The sequence below is a fragment of the Lactuca serriola genome, chromosome 3 (assembly GCF_051521515.1).
Source record: "Lactuca serriola cultivar US96UC23 chromosome 3, Lser_US96UC23_V15, whole genome shotgun sequence".
Classification (NCBI taxonomy): domain Eukaryota; kingdom Viridiplantae; phylum Streptophyta; class Magnoliopsida; order Asterales; family Asteraceae; genus Lactuca; species Lactuca serriola.
In genome coordinates this window covers 188,472,151-188,490,810 of record NC_136410.1, presented here as the reverse complement: position 1 = coordinate 188,490,810, position 18,660 = coordinate 188,472,151, and the positions used below count along the sequence as shown (strand labels likewise).

The 18,660-nt window shown below is 33.6% G+C and overlaps 1 protein-coding gene across 1 annotated transcript; it reads right to left on the bottom strand.

The window, feature by feature from the left end:
• Positions 1-87: 87 nt before the first annotated feature.
• On the bottom strand, positions 88-3,581 carry LOC145093456 (serine/threonine-protein kinase STY13-like). Its single transcript, XM_079031584.1, has 6 exons — positions 2,892-3,581; positions 2,655-2,787; positions 2,365-2,560; positions 2,128-2,252; positions 1,873-2,031; positions 88-1,003 (listed from the first exon to the last, which is right to left on the bottom strand). Exons 1-6 carry the CDS (start codon positions 3,020-3,022, stop codon positions 686-688), a joined length of 1,062 nt encoding a protein of 353 aa, XP_078887710.1. The 5' UTR covers positions 3,023-3,581; the 3' UTR covers positions 88-685.
• Positions 3,582-18,660: the final 15,079 nt, after the last annotated feature.

The following is an 18,660-nucleotide window of genomic DNA, read 5'->3' as shown; positions in this document are numbered from 1 at the left end:
CAAATAAGTGGTGCATTCCCAAGGTAGAGAGAATCGGGGAAAGAATAAAAGAAATGATATGATTATAGGACAAAAGTGAAAGGTGTGTGAAGAGTACACAATTTGGTCCAATGCATTGATCATTGAAGTAGTGAAGAATACAAACAAATCTATGGCAATTTGATATGCAAAAAAGTACAACTTAAAAGCAAAAAGTTGGACACATTTATAACTTAAGGGGTATAAAAAGGGCCCTTTGGATGGACTTTATTTCTTACACCTACAACATCACATCAACCCTACCCCTTTTCACACAATTTTAGCATCTAGAAACTTTAAGCCGGCCCACACCATCCCATCTTAAGACGTAGTCTATATCACTTACACAACAGATACACAATAGTCTGCTAGATAACCAATATTCACAAGGAATCCGGTACATAGCAAAACAAAATCTCTGACACTGCAACTGCTGACACTCAAAACGTTGACTGTCTCTTGACTCTCAAACTCCATTTCAAATGGCTTTTCACCGTTGGTATGCTAACACGGCATCTAAGAAATCTCTTTTAAACAACTTCAAGTCCATATTTCTCCATTAAAAACTAACACAAAACACCTCCTAAATCTCCAACTAATCTTCTTTTCTTACTACTTTCATTCTATACATGATCTTATATATATTTCCAACCTCTCATCTTTATCATCAACAACATTGATAAAAACACGAAAATAGACCTCGAGGGCTATTTCCAACTGGAGTTTTTGGTGTTTCAACCGACTCATCCTTTACCCCCATTAATGTGCTTGTGCCAGGTGATTCGGGTGAAAAGATGGTATTTTGGGAGGTGAAAATTCGAGGTGGGATGGATGTGGGTCCCATTTGTGTATTGTTTGATAAGTAATGAAGAAGCATTTGTATTATTTGAGTGAAATTTGGTCGAGCATTTGGATCTTCTTTCCAACAAGATGTCACAATTAGAGCCAAATCCTCTGGGAGGTCATCCGCACTTGGTCTTACATTCTGTCAGACAAAATCATCAAAAAGGGTAAAATAGTCATTTAACATGGGTTTTAACAAAAAGTCTCATATCCCTATGTTATAATAAGATTTTCCCAATAGGGTTAATAATTGTATTAAAAAAGCATACTTTATGTTTTGTTTTATTAATTAGACCGGGAATGTAAAAGTAGGGGTAAAATGGTCATTTGAAAAGCGTTTAAAAGGAAACAAACGTTCCTTTTCGAACCTAAACCGGAAAAATGCTATCCACTTATGTTTTAGGCATCATACACAGGTAATACAAAAATATGGGTAAATTGGTCATTTAACATGAGTGTGACAAAATCAAACAAACGGTGTTATTCATAGAGAGAAAAACCGTTATGAAACCCTGAAATAAGGACCAAAACTGCAAAAAGGATTCATTTTTGGACCTAAACTGAAAAAAAAAAAAGTCAAAAAAGTAACAGGGACCAAAATTATAATTTAGTCAAAAGTGATATACTTTATAGTTTATACTTAATTTATGTTCTAAGCATCCTACTTTAAAATATTAAACAAAAAAAAAAAAAAAACAAACAAGAAACTATACTTTATTGACTTCTCATTATGTCATTATTTCCCCATTTTACTCATATTTGACGTTTTCTAAACACAAAAAATTCAACCTTTTTATGAAAACTTCTTCTAATCTAATGATTAAATATAAGGCGTGTGTTTCAAGTTTTGAAAAATTCAAGTAAGCTTGCTTATAAAGATTTCACCTTTCACATATAAAGTATAAACAACACCACTACATTACCAATTTACCAATTACCATTACCCAACCTGCCCAAACTAAACTGCCCGAACTGCCCGAACATGAAGAGGATAAAAATAAAATATAATACCTTGAAAGCAGCTGCATATGCAGCTTGTAGATTTGACATTCCTTCAAATGGTAATTTGTTGTGTATAAGCTCCCATAAAACAATGGCAAAACTGTATGCATCTACTTTATGGTTATAATGCTTCTTTTCTCCATGCCTTAATGTCACAGTGCTATAAAGCTACACTTTGTATTAGATATTAAATGTTAGTAATAAAAAAAAATAGAAAAGTAATTATAATTTATAAATTATTAAATTATTAAATTATTAAATTACCTCTGGAGCCATCCATCTATATGTTCCAGTTTCTGCTGTCATCATCTCTGTTAATGATTCTTCTCTTGCTAAACCAAAATCAGCAAGTTTTACAGATTTGTGGTCTGACGTAAGCAGCAAATTTTCTGAAAAAAAATATATATAAATGATTTTTATCGATCCAAATAAAAAAAATAAAAACATATATTTCGAATTCTAATTTCTAACTATAAAACAAACGATGAAATGAAGATTTACCAGGTTTTAAGTCGCGATGAATGATCCCATGAGAGTGTAAACATTCCATTGCACGAGCAATATCAAGAGCAAATCCAATAGCGACACGTGTCTCCAACCCATTGGGTCGCATATTCACTAAGTATTTTCTCAAAGTTCCACCGGTAAGAAGCTCGGTGACTACCACCATGACTGGTTCCTTGCAAGCTCCGATGAACTAATACAAAACAAGATTCGATTTTTTTTAATTCTTATCAATAATATAGCATTATCCAATATCCATAGTCTATTTAATGATATTAAAAGTGTACCTTTACTAAATTCTTGTGTTGCACTTTTGATAACATTGCGACTTCTCTCACAAAACGACCTTCTATCTTCGCTATCTCCTCTGGCGTATCGCCTTTATTCACAATTTTAATGGCGACGATTTTGTTTTTGTATCTGGGGGAAAGAAGACAATCAATAAAACAACAAAATCGGGAACGAATTAACAATTTAGATCGATATTCGTCGTTAATTGCGATTTGCGAACTACAATGACTTACTTGCCCTCGTATACTTTGCCATGAGCACCCTCGCCGATCTTCGGACCAACGAAAAGAAGCTTCGGATCGATTACCCACTTCGCTTCCAAACTAAACTCGCTTGCGGAGAAAAATGCATTTTCAGATCCCATATTCTTTGAGGATTTTTATCGAACACCTTAGAGGCAAAATGTTCAAGAACACATTTTTTTAAAACCTAGGCTAGACCCACAGCATAAATAAACAAACCCACAAACAAGATCAACTAGCAGACTCAAAAGGTTCACTTTAATGGCAGTGACCCATACTGTGAGATCAGACACACACAGACACACATACAGAATTAAAAATATGAAATCGGATTGCCTTTGTTTGGGAGACAAAGCATAAAACCCCCCATGTTCATTAAGACAAGAAACTAACCCCACGACTTAAATAAACCTTAAAAGACCCATTACGATAAGCTCTGAGCAAGATCAATGGGTTCTTGTAAAGAATTAAAATTCTGGAGTAAATGAGAGAGGGTTTGAGAGTATTTAATTGGAAGTTTGGTTGAGTTATCGATCTGCAAAGAAAAAGGAAAGGAATTGGGTAAATTTGTGTCAGACAGAATCGTGTGTGCATTATCTTAGTGATTAAAATATTTAGGGAGAAAATGGAAGATGAGATGCGTAAACCCGAAAGATTTGGGGTTTTGATGCCATTTGATTGAGAGATGGTGCAGGTTTTATAGTGGAATTTTTATACTAAAATAATACACACGCATTATCAACGGGTACCCATAATTTAATAGACTATTATCGATTATAATGGGTTTTATTATTTTGTATTAACATAAACAAGCTATATTATTTATTCATAATCAAATGATGGTTGTTTATCAAAAGTTAATATAGAAACTGAATTCTTCTTTTTTATTTAAAAAAAAAACTAATTGTGAGACTTATGTATAACATAGGTTAATTTTAAAAAAATTGATATAAAAATCTAAATATTTTATAACTTTAAATATATAAGAAAAAATAAGAAAAATAATAAATTATTAAAATTGAAATGTTTTTTTTTATATTTTTAATTTAAATAAATAAACAAAAGAAATTAATAAGCTTTAATTTGAGAATTTTGAAATTAGAAGATAACTCCATTAATAAAATTGATATTTATTTATACCTTATTTATTATAATTATTATATTAAAATATTATATGAAATTTAATAAAATAAAAATGTCCATAAAATGACATGTGGAAAAAAAATAATTCAAAATAACCAAATAATTACATTTGTCAAATTAAATGAGAATATGACATATAACAAAAAAAAAACCCTTCATTTATTAGAGTTGAGAAACTACAACTTGTTATTTTTTTTAAATATAACATGCATTCCTTTTATATATAGATATTAGAAAATTAGAATATTCAAAATTTAAACGAATGTGTCTTTAATTTAATTGAAATAACAAAATTAATAGACTAAAAAAACTTAATAAATATGGGGAAAGTATAACTTTATATCAAAATTAAAAATATAATTTTATTAAAAAAATACTAGTCCATATATTACAATTATTTACTATGAAATTTCATTTTTTAAAAACAATTTATAAGAATATTATCGTTAATATTATATAACATATATTTCTCAATATATAACCGTTAGTGTGTGTCTATATATATATATATATATATATATATATATATATATATATATATATATATATGAGATTCAATAGATAATCATAATTAACCAACGAACCAAGGAACCAATCGTGAGCATCAGAAATCATAACGATCAACGGCCAAGGAAATAAATGTACACTTTCACATTGGACGCACACACATCGGATAATACCAAAAAATCCACCCATTACAAAAAAAAAGCCACAACTTTTTTTCGTTTAAAATTTTTTTAGGCCATGTTTTTTATCAAAAAAAAAAAAACGAATATACCGTTGTTTATAATTTTTCGTCCTCTTTCCATAGAGATCAATGATTATATATAAAAAAACGATTTTTTTTTTTAAAAACTCACTTCATTTTCTTTAATGAAAAAAGTTAAGGTCTATTTTTTATAGAAAAAAATTAATAAATATATCAAAATTCATATTTTCGTACTTTTTATAGAAAAAAATTAACAAATATATCATATTGTGAACTTGTTCAGATTCATATTGTAAACATGTTCAGATTCACATTGTGAACCTCCTCAGATTCACAGTGTGTATAATAATAAATCAGATTCACAATGTGAATCTACACTGATCGAGGGTTTTTTTGTGAACCTTCTCAGATTCACAGTGTGCATAATAGTAATTCAGATTCACAATGTGAATCTGAACTGTTCGAGATTTTTCATATTGTGAATGTTAAAAATTGAAATATTTACAGTTTAGATTCACAGTGTGAATCTACACTGTTCGAGGTTTTTTTTATCGGTGTTGATGTTAATTAATAGAGTACAAAAAATTAATATTTTTGGTATAATTAGTTTTTTTTATATAAAAAAACTTAAATATTGAAAAAAATAAGAAAATTAAGTGGGTCTTTTTCGAAAAAAAAAAGTTCGTTTTTTATATATCATCATGGATCTATATGGAAAGAGGACGAAAAATCGTGAACAACGGTATATTCGGATTTTTTTTCGATAAAAAACTTGGCCTAAAAAAAAAATTTAATGAAAAAAAGGAAGTGGTTTTGTTATACTCCGGTACATGTACGTCTATTATAAAAATTTACAATCCTTCATTTTGCCGTTGATCGCTTTAAATTCCGACGCTTTAGATTGGTTTCTTGGTTCCTTGATTAATAATGGTTCTTTATTGAACTTTTCCCTATATATATATATATATATATATATATATATATATATATATATATATAGAGAGAGAGAGAGAGAGAGAGTTAGGATTAAATGTGAATCACAAATATAGTGTGAATGTGTGACTAAATTCTAACCATTAGATTGAAAAAAGTGAAAGGATGTGATCATAGAGTACATGGTATTAACATAGACTATCATTTACTATATAACTACACTTAAGTACTTATAAATGCATTTTATTAAGAGAGAGAAATGAGAAATACATGTATCTTAATTAATAATAATCGAATTTTAAAAATACAAATAAATTTTTTTATACGTTTGAGAATTCAATTTCCATTTTTATCATTATAATTCTTAAAGAATATATGTTTTTATTGGAGATTGCTTTGATCATTACCAAGAATATAAATCAATTTTCATTCTTATCATTTTAATTCTTGAAGAATAAGTTTTTATTGGAGATTGTTTTGAATGTCTCAGGAATATAACTTTATTTCAATTCTTATCATTCTAATTCTTGAAGAATATTTCATAAATTACAAGTTCATATATAATATTCTTTAAGAATAATAGTTATACTCTTGAAAAAATAAAATACATTCTTAAAGAATAAGAAATTATATACACTTAGATAACTAACATTTTGGCAGAATAATATAATATTTTTGAAAAAATAAAATACATTCTTTAAGAATAATACATGAAAGAAATAAAATAAATTCTTAAGGAATAACATAACATTCCTCAAACAAGCATGCACATGATGTTTTGTTCTTGCACTGTCTGTCATCAAGTGAAGTTTTGGATTACTTAGGTGGTACAGGTTCATAACTTGTTGGTAGAAAGCATTGTTTTTCCAATCATGTGACAACAATGTAGCATATTTAATTGGTATAAAACGTAATACAAAATTCATGTCGGTAAAGTAGTAAGCCTAAGTAATAAGATTTTACACAACATTTTGAAGAATACACAAACTTCTATATTACATTACTTAAGAATTTATTTGTAACGTATACTACATTCTTTGTACAATATGCAAAAAAATATACTACATTCTTTAAGAATATGTTTTTCAAAAGGCCAAATTGAAATACGAAAACCCTACCTTCTTCTCTATTGTTCATCACTTTTTATCACCTTTGTTCATCTTTAACCAACCAAAAAAACCTGCAACATCTTTTGAAATCATCAAGGACAAAAACAAATTGTGTGTAATATACTTCTACATTCTAAATAATACATGAAGACCTGAATTTTTTTTGTAAAAAGCACATGAATACCTGAAAAAAAAAATTGTGCCATCTTCAAGGAACAAAACCACTTGGAGAATAGAAATTGATTAGACCATAGCGAAAAAACTACAATTAAATATATCTTGATGCAAGTGTATACAAAGTATGCATTTTTATACCCAATTTTGTTGATCAATCTCAATGGGCATTTCAACAAACACCTTATATGCATCTAAATCAAATGCTAACTATAAAATCAAAAAATCAGTAAAATATTTCCATCAAACAAACAAAATAATCAATCACACTTGAGAAGTAAGAGTATAAAATAACTATCACAATTGTTTATGAAATTAAAAATAATAATGTAATATACCAAAAAGAGATGGCATGCAGTCGATTTCGGGAAGAGAAGTAGCAGTAACAAAGAAGAATCAAATGAGAAAAGCATCCTTACATTGAAACTGGTTAAGAACGATAGGTATTGTGCAAACAATAGAGGAATATATCAACCGTTTGTTCTTTAGGGACCAACAAAACGCAATCTGATACCATGTTTAACAACACCAAAAAAATTCAAAACCTGTATTAAAGACATCCAATCGTATTTTGATAACCTGCTTTGGGCTATAGGTTTTAATTTCCGGATGATCGGAAAAATTAGTGTTTTGGGTCGGATGCGTTGTTCTGTGAGTTGAAGACGATGATGGTTGATGTATGGTTACAATTTATGAAACCGATATTCCAATTTTATAGGAAGATTAATTAATATGTTTGTTTTACTATATTTATGTATAGTTAAAATTCCTATTATAACTTTATCAAATGATTGGTCTAGAAATGGTTATACATTCACACAATACTTGATGGTTATATATGATCCTAACTCTCTCTCTCTCTCTCTATATATATATATATATATATATATATATATATATATATATATATACACAAACACACACACACACATATATATATATATATATATATGTGGTGAGGTTCGATAGAAAACTATTATTAACCAATGAATCAATTTTTTTTTCAAATTTTAGAACTTCTTTTTTATCAAAAAAAATTACAGAAATTCATAAGTTTTTATCTTTTTTCCAATGATATCAAATTCGATAAAAAAAAATTACTTTTTTCGTCAAATTCATAGTGTGAATCGCTACACATTCACAGTGTAAACCTAAATTCACACGGTGCATCCGAAAAATATATAAACATTCACAATGTGAAGTATTGAATTTTGATATATTTTTTTCGATAAAGAATAAGTTCTAAAACTTGAAAAAAAAAATTGGTTCGTTGGAGAACCATTAATAATGGTCCTCTACTAAAATTTCCAATATATACATATATATATATATATATATATATATATATATATATATATATATATATATATATAAGGTTTAGGTTTAAGTTCTATGGAAAACAAAAAACACTAATAATTATAAAAATGCATAAAAAATACTTAGAGATTACAAAACTTTTTTTGACTTTATAAATGAAAAAATCATAGGTTTTTACTAAAATTCGATGAAAATTTTTTGAAAAAAAAATTGATTTTTTTTTTCAGCAAATTTTAGTAAAAACCTGCGATATTTTCATATATAAAGTCAAAAAAAGATTTTTGATCTCTAAATATTTTTTTATTCATTTTTATGATTTTTAGTGTTTTTTGTTTTCCATATAACCCTTCATTATATATATATATATATATATATATATATATATATATATATATATATATATATATATATATATATGTCTTTCTTTAATTTTCAAGGCGGCATTTTGTAATTAAATCAAAAGTTATAAAATAATATTCATATAAATCAAAAAATAGTTACAAACAATTAAAAAAACTCACTAACCGACACCACTCACCACCCAACCAACACCACCCACGACCACTACCTACCACTCATCACCACCACCTACAACCCACCAACCACCACCACTAACTACCACCACGACTACCAACAATTCATCACCATAACAAACAACCCACTACCACCACCCACGACCTCCACCCGTCACCACCTATCACCCACCAAAACCACCACCACCATCACTACCACCCGCCACCACCACCCCTACCACCAAAACCACCCGCCTCCATCACCCATCACTACCACTGGCGAACCACTACCACTACCCATCACCCAACAAAACCACCACACATCACCACCACCCATCTCTACCGCCTACCACCACCACCCACCCATTAACACCACCCGACACTAATACACTCTCATCGCCACCCACCCACCACCACCACTCGCCTCCACCACTTATCACCACCACCTATCACCACCACCACCACTATCCGCCACCACCAACCATCACCACACACCACCACCCCCACCCCCACCCTCACCACCCACCATCACCACTCCTACTATCACCACCCATCACCCATGGCTATCATCCTCACCACTACCTACTGCCCATTACAACCACCATCCCCAACACCCACCACATAATAACACCCACCAACCACCACCATCACTTATCACCTATCACCACCCACAAAACACCACCACTACCCATCACCCACCACCACCACCCACAATCCTCCATGTGATTATATGTATATGATCACATATGATTTATTTGGGCAAAAAAAATATATCTTGTGTGCATTAATCATATGTGATTAAATAGATATAATCACATGTGATTCATTATATGAAAATAACTATTGAACAAAAAATATGAAAATGAAACTTATCCATCTTAATCATATGTGATTATATTCACGAGAGCACCTATTGAATCAAGAACATGAAAACAAATATTTTCACATAAATCATATGTGATTAAATACATGTAATCACATGTGATTAAATACACAAGACCAACTACTGAATTAAAAAAACAAAAACGAATATTGTCCACACAAATCATATGTGATTAAATACATATAATCACATGTGATTATATGTACCTAATCACATATGATTTATGTGGACAAGATTCATTATTTCTTTCTCGATTCAATAGATGTGCTCATGTACTTAATCATATATGATTATATGTATCAAATCACATATGATTTTTGTTGATAATATTCGTTTTTTGCATTTCCGGTTCAATCTTTTTTCTCATGTATTTAATCATATGTGATTGTATGTATTTAATCACATATGATTAATGTGGAAAAAGAAAAATTATTGAATCGAAAACATGAAAATGAATCTTTTGTACATAAATCATATGTGACTAAATGTATGGACAAGATTTATTTTGTTCATATAAATCATATGTGATTAGATACAAGTAACCATATGTGATTAAATATATCTAATCACATATGATTAAAATGGACAAAAATTTGTTTTTACTTATCTTTGAGTTGAATTACTTGCCATTTTCTATTTATATTTTACCTATAATAACATTCAATATTTTTCATATTAGTTAATTAGCCTTATAGACATTTTCTTATAATACAATTTAACCTGTTGGATTATGTTTACAAGATTTGATTCAATAGTTGTTCTTGTGCATTTAATCACATGTGATTATATGTATTTAATCACATATGATTTATATGGACAAGATTTATTTTCACATTTTTTATTCAATATTTTTCTCATGCATTTAATCATATGTGATTATAAATATTTTATTACATATGATTAATGTGGGCAAGATTTGTTTTCACGTTATCGATTTAATAGTTGTCTTCGTGTATTTAATCACATGTGACTATATGTATTTAATCACATGTGATTTATATAGACAAAATTTGTTTTCGTTTTCTCGATTCAATACTTATTATCATATATTTAATCACATGTGATTATATGTATTAATCACACATGATTATATTTAATTAGAAAAATAGTAATTATATTTATATGATATCTCTTACAAAATATTGTAGAAACACTCTTTTCTATTTATAAAATACAACCTTACGAACTAACATCATCTTTAATCTATATAATTTCATTGGTCTTGTTTATTACCCAAAATTTAAATAAGCCTAACAATTAAATGTATTAATTAGATATCATGGATCCAACAAAAAAAATGATGTTCCATCCAAATATTAAACCCATTAAAGTTATCCCAAAATTTAGCATGTTCAACCCAAATAATATTTGACCTAAATTCTTAAGTTAAAAAATCAAAAGGTCTAACCTACCTTATCAGATGCATGAAAGTTTCAAAGAGTTGATTTTCTGGCGCCTTGTTCCTTTCTAACGAGTCTTTCTTCTTCGACGAAACTGTACACTCAAATCCATATCGCAACAGCAACACGATGTTGGGAAGCAGAAAATAACGAAGTTAGAGTCCATCAACAGATCACACTCGTCGATTTCGTTCCGCTACTTGATTGCCTCCCCACCCTGACATACATATCGCCGATGAAAACCTTAGGTAACATTAGTTTTGTCATTTCGATCTCCTCGTCACCGCTCATCGATCAAGAAACAGAATCCTTGTATGATCGATCGAAATGTCTGAAAATCCTCAAATACCGGTTGGACCACACGGAGGCTCATCACGATAACCATTACTTGCTTTTCAGCTGCTGGAATTGAAATGAGGCTATGAGATTTCCCAAATCTTACCTCTGAACCGACAATATTTGATTTTGGTGAAGATTTCTCCAAATTCCTGATGTGTTTTGTAAAGATGAGGAACAAGATCTGGTGAAACTAGATATGGGAGGCGTTTTGGAGGAGAAAACGATGTGAAGCAGATTCGTAGAAAACAGCATTCCAGCGGTTTTACCGGCGGCCTAGCGGTGCCGGTGGTCCAGTGTTTAACGGTGTTTGGGGTGTGATAAAGTAATGTAGCGGTTAGGTGGGGGTATTTTATTTATATTCAAAATAATAATATTTTTGAATAATAAAAAAATTGTTAAATATATAAATAAACTCGCTTTTTAAAATAAGTAGTCCAAATTTATACTCAAATGTTCTCGCAATAAGAAATGTCCTCGATTGAACGCACTTATATATATATATATATATATATATATATATATATATATATATATATATATATATATTGTAACACCGAAAATTTCAAAACAATTTTTCATTTAAAAATAATCGTTTAATTGTTAAAAACACTTTGCTTAAAATCTCATTCATAATCGAATTACAAAACATGACTCTTTCTCTGGTGTGTACAATCGAGCCGGTGCCGTCCCGTGATCCTGAGAGAAACCTGAAACACATAACACAAAACACTGTAAGCACAAAGCTTAGTGAGTTCCTCAAAATACCACACATAACACATATTAGCCACTCGAGGCTATAACTCTGTGGGTCCGTGGACCCTACTCTATGAACCCTCTGGTTCTAACTCTGGGAACCTTCCGGTTCTAACTCTGTAAACATGCACAGCATAAACCACATAGAAATAATGCAGTTCAACACATAGCATACAAATACTCTGTCACATAACTCTGGTTACCTACTCAAGGTAAAGTATAGTGAGAAGACTCACCTCGCGTATCTCGATAACTCGCAAATCCCGGAAATCACTCGCGCTCGATCCTCCGAGCTATAATCCTCCTATAACATAATATATCTCTAATTAACACTTTCACAACTAAGGTTGACTACCCCTATCAAGTCAACACTGGTCAACGGTCAACTTTGACCGGACTCGGCGAGTGCACTAGAGTGACTCGGCGAGTCTATACGTGTTCACTGACTCCCTAGGATCCTCTCTTGACACGTCGAGTACTTCCCTGACTCGACGAGTTCCACCTGGCATGAATCGCGGGGCCACCACGACTCAACTCGCCGAGTCTCAAGAACAACTCGGCGAGTTCCAGCTTGACTCAGTCCACCGGTCAACCCTCTCTGACTCTCCCTGAATCACTGAGTCAACCCTTAACTCGGTAAGACCACTCGCTGAGTGGTTATGGACAATCTTCATGCTACTCGCCGAGTCTGTTCTTCGGACTCGGCGAGTCTAAGCCATGCATGAACTCAAACTCACTCCTGAGGTCAGATCTGTTCCAGTAACTCATAGATCCAGTCCTTCCAAGCACATTTATCACGTAAAGTTACAATCTTGGTGCTCATGCAAAGGTCCAAAGGCCTTATTTGATGATATGGTCTCTAGAATGCTATTCTAAGCTCATGGCCTCCATTAACACTCATAAAGTGTTGGGTAGCGTAGCTTTTTGATGTATTGCGTCCATTGGGCTCGGTTAATAGTCCAAGTTTTGTTACTCCGGTTTGGGCCTGTCCAACCGTGAGCTGATAGGGTTTAATATAAATATATATGCTTGCATGCATATTAGGTTAACGATCTAGAAGACAATAGAGATTACGATAGATCACAGATTTTACTTCATCGTTCTTGTAAACCCTAAATCCTCTACAGTAGAAGTTCTTTATCGAGCTCTGCTGAGGATTATTGATTAATCATTCGACACTCTTTGATCCATTATTGTGTTCTTGCTGTTTACTCGTTTATTATTTTACCTGTTTTAAAGATCTAATCGATCTTCAAGTTAGTTTTTAACTCATCAATTGGTATCAGAGCAGGAGGCTGTGTAAATCATACACTTCTTTTCTGTGAAAAAGGTTTCTATTAGGGTTATTCCGCATTTACTGATATTTATTGAGCTGTCATCCCATAATTGACGTAACTCGATATTTATTGTTTTGCCCTAATCTATTATATTACAATTCTGATCTTTTAACAGGTTATTCGATCAAGCATGGACGAGTCGCAATCCAATCCCATTAATATTTCGAACAACATTGGATCAACAATGAAGATTCCCATCCTATACACCCATGATTATGAAGTCTGGGCACATCACTTTGAAGACTATGTTATAGGATCTGAGAACAATGGATACCTCATCTGGGAAGCAATCGTATCTGGACCCTTTTCTCATTCAGCAACTTCAAGGATTATTAAAACTCAAAAGGAGTATAATGATCTTTTGAAAGATGTTAAAGATATTGCTCAAGACGAAAAAGATAAATTTCAGTGCAATATCAAAGCATTGAGATTAATCAGATTCGCTCTTCAATCCGATACTTTCAGACTGGTGAGTTCATGCACGACTGCAAAAGAAATATGGGACAGGCTACGAGAATTATACTCTACAGACGAAGATCTTGAACACTCCATTCAAACCTTACTCTTGTTCGAATTTGGTGAATTCAAACAGGGAGCCGAAGAGACTGTGACGCAAACGTTCGATCGCTTCAATCATCTTCTTAGCAAAATGATTAAACATGACATTGAAAGGAAGCTAATTGAGCAGAAGGTTACGTTTTTGAACGGTCTCAGATCTGAGTGGAGAGCAGTAGTGTCCACAGTTAAAGCGCATGAGCAATTCAAATCCTATTCTTTGGCGAAACTGGCGGGCATCCTGAAATCCCAAGAAAAGATCGTGTTACAGGAGAAAAATGTGGTTTCAAGCCTGGGTTCGTTGGCCCTCCTGTCCAAAAGCAAAGCAGTGATGGAAGAAGAAGACCTCAACTTGGAGGACTATGACCTCACTTCTGAAGACTATGCTATGATGGTATCCAACCCCAAGAGGTTCATCAAGAAGAGATTCCCCACAAACAAGAACCGAAATTGGCAAGGGAGTTATAGTTCTGAAAAGGTCAAAGATGAACCGAAGGCAGAAGAATCAAGGAAGGAACCGAAAGCTGAAGGAGATTCGGGAGTGAGCTGCTATTACTGTGGGGGAAAGAACCACTATGCAAAAGATTGCGTCCTCAAGAAAATGGCAGAAAAGGATGATGAAAAGGATGAAGAAGCTTTGTTGCTGAAAAAGTTGGATGAAATCAGAAAGAAGAAATCTACTGCTAACCCTTTTATGAATGCTTTAATTGTGCAGGGTTCGGTAGCAGATGATGAGTTCGGTGGCGTGGAGGTCTGGTCAACCGACTCTGAAGATGATGAAGTAAGGAAGCCTTCTCATGGAAAGGCTTATGTGGCGAAAGAAGAGAGCAGTGGTGGAAAATGCTTGATGGTGTCCGACGTTTTTCAGATGAGGGGATACAACACGGATGGTGGGATTGAAGACGCAAAGGAGCGAGAGGACTTGTGCTTCACTGCAAAACCGCTCAGCGTACAGTTCAACGAGCTTGATGAACTGATCAAGAAGGTACAATCCATTTTTGTTTCATTCAAAGTCCCACAATGCTCATATGAAAAAGAATTAAAAAATGTTAATTCAAGAATCTCTCATCTAGACAGTAGTTTAACTCAAACTCGAGTCACCAATTCTAACCTAACTGACCAAATAAGCAGGGTATTTTCGAAGAGTGAGGAACGGAGGATGTGAATCGAACTGAAGGAGTCGGAGTTAATCAAAATAAAAGATGAAAACATTTATTTGCAAAGAGACAATTTAAAGCTTTTAAAACAGCGAAATGTTTTTTGTTTGATTGCTAAACGTCTTTACACTAATATCACTCAGCTTCATTTGGATTGTGAAATAGGACAAAAGATTCATCGCATGATTTTACCCTTCCTTGAGTTTAAGGAGGATGAAATTGATGCTGAAGCGTATAATTGTGAAAGTGTTATTTCGTCTGAGGAAGTTAATCCGGCGTATATGTATGGACTGGACAAAATTGAATCTTTCATTAAGTCCAAGGACCATAAGGACATGCTTAAAATCCTTTTGGATGAAAATGATAAACTGAAACTGAGGACCGAAACCATACAAAAATTTGACTCATTGAACGCCAACTTGAGCTCAAACAATAAAATTGATGTTGAAAATGCATCTGAGCTTAATGAGGACGACAATATGAGTGAAATTTCTGTAGAGGACACAATTGATTGTTCAGAATTTGTTAAGAGCGAACCCGAAAACCACAAGAATCTCATCTCAGAAAATTCAGTGGAGTTTGCTCGTTTGTCCCAACAAAAGTCCCCGATCCTTGCAGAAAAGGCAGTAGTATATAAAAAAGTTAGGACCACTCCAAATCAGGTGTATAAGGTCACAGACGTAACCGAACATCAGACTGCTGAACTCACAGCCATTGTAAACGAAGACAATGCTGATGGATGCGACGAGTTCTTCTGGTCAGCTCCAATTGACAATGCTGATGAAACGGTAGGTCTGTCTGAAAGAACTTCATGGAAAAGCAAAGGCAGATATGTGCCAGAACCTTTAAATAAGCCTGACAGCTTCAATGTGCCAAGTACTAGTGGGACAAAAGATATTCCTCAAGAAAAAGGAATTCCTGCAAAAGAAGTCACTCCTTTAAGCGAAACATCATCAGTTCAGAGTGAACCAGCTAAAGGGAAACTGAAACCAAAAGCCAATATCCATCATCAACCGAAGCAGATGAGAAATCAAAAACAACAAAGGAATCAGAGATACAAGAAGAATCTCTCTGAGAGAAAACAGTTTTGGCAATCTCATAATGCCTATTTTTCACATCAAGACAAGAACTTAAAGTCAGAGAAAAGTCCTGTAGAATCACAAGAGAGCAATAACAACCGAAAGCAGAGGTTCGGTTCAGAAAAAGACTTCAACCGAAAGCAGAAGTTCGGTTCAGAGAAAAACATCAACCGAAAGCAAAGGTTCGGTTCAGAGAATGACTTCAACCGAAAGCAGAGGTTCGGTTCTGAGAACAAAAGAGATCAAAATTCTAGGGTCCGTCCCACTAATGATCAAAAGCAAAAGGGTCACCTAGAATCTCCAGCCAAGAAGTCATCTCAATCTAAGTCCTCTAATTCTTCAAATGCTTCTAACTCCTCTCCACCTCATTCTAAATTTCATTCTGTTCACACTCAAAAACCTCAATCATCAACTGAACAGAAAGGAAAATCGAAGGTCTCATCAGTTATACCAGAGTCCAAACCAAAAGCAACGAATCCCAATAAAATTAAAGTATTCACCATCAAAAAGAAAGATGAAACAACACTAATAAAAAGAACATACCTTGTTGACATCTCTCTTACTATTCCTGTTCCTGTGAAAGGCTCACGAGGACCCAAGAAACTTTGGGTTCCTAAATCTGCTTAATTTTTGCAGGTTATCAGTGACGAGCAGTTTGACGAAGAATGGTACATTGATAGTGGCTGCTCGCGTCACATGACAAGAAGGAAGGAAGAGCTAAGAGAATACAGGTCTCTTTCAAACGGTGGAAATGTCAAGTTCGGGAACAACTCCTTCGGCACCATAAAAGGCTATGGAATGATTACAAACGGTGATTTCACGATACGGAAGGTTGCATATGTGGAAGGATTACAACACAACCTCATCAGTGTATCTCAACTTGTTGGAGGTACCGGTCTCAAAGTTTCATTCGACGATGAGGGCTCTGAAATCATTGAGAAGAAGACGAAAAGAGTTATTCTCAAATCGGAGCGTAAAGGTGAGTTGTTTCCCCTAAACCTCAAACCTATCAAAAGGAACCCAGCTATCTGCCTGTTATCCAAAGCATAATCTGACGAAAGCTGGTTGTGGCACCGAAGGCTCTCTCATCTCAACTTTAAAGATATCAACAAACTTGTCACCGGAGGTCATGTTCGAGGTCTTCCATTGCTCAAGTTCGATAGAGAACATTTGTGTGCTGCATGTGAAATGGGGAAGCAGAGTCGTCAAAGTCATCCATCTATAATAAACACTAAAGTTGTTGAACCACTAGAATTACTTCATATTGATTTGTGTGGTCCATCATCTATCGAAAGTATCGGTGGTAGCAAGTACATTCTTGTTATTGTTGATGACTTTTCGCGTTTTACATGGGTGTTCTTTCTGAAGCTTAAATCTGAAGCGACTCATAAGCTAAAGGTGTTCATCAAGCAGATTGAAGTACAGCTGAAGAAAGTCGTTCGCAACATCAGGAGCGATAATGGACTGGAGTTCAAAAATAAAGAATTTGAAGAATTCCTGGCAGAAAAGGGAATTAGTCACAACTTCTCAGCTCCTTACACACCTCAACAAAACGGGATTGTCGAAAGACGAAACCGATCTTTGTGTGAAGCAGCCCGAACCATGCTAAGTTTCGCTTCCTTACCCTTATATTTTTGGGCTGATGCTATTTCTGCTGCTTGTTTTACACAGAACAGGTCATATCTCAACAAGCGCTTCACTCTCACTCCTTATGAGATCCTCAACAACAGGAAACCAAACGTCAAGTTTTTCCATGTGTTCGGTTCACGGTGTTTCATTTTCAATTCCAAAGAACACCGCAACAAGTTTGATGTCAAAGCCGACGAGGGGATATTTCTGGGCTATTCTCTAACTTCTAAAGCGTACAGGGTATTAAACAAGCGCTCGAGAAAAATAGAAGAAACTTATTACGTAACTTTTGATGATAGCTATGTCAAAAAGCTAAAGGCCAACGAAGACACAGCTGGAGATATCTTTCCCCAAACTGGCCAAGTCACAGCCTCAATCGCAAATCTCTTTGAGAAGTTCGTCGAGTTATTTGATGAACCAGAGAAGGCAACTCTCTCAGAAGCCAACGCAGCTGACAACAAGGTAGATCATCTGAAGCAACTTATCGATGATGCTGCAAAGAGAATGAATGAAGGAGGATCAAGTTCTGACGACCCTCCACAACACAATGTTTCAGTCGAGGGGGAGGATCCGCCATCATCATCACAGCCGAACTCACATGTTGAGGGGGAGAACAGTTCTCAAGCTGCTCCCGAACGCACTTTATCAACCGATAGTACCACACCAACCGAAAGTGCCTCACCACCCGAAGGTGCATCAACACCCGCAAGCTCAGCACCAGACATACAAGA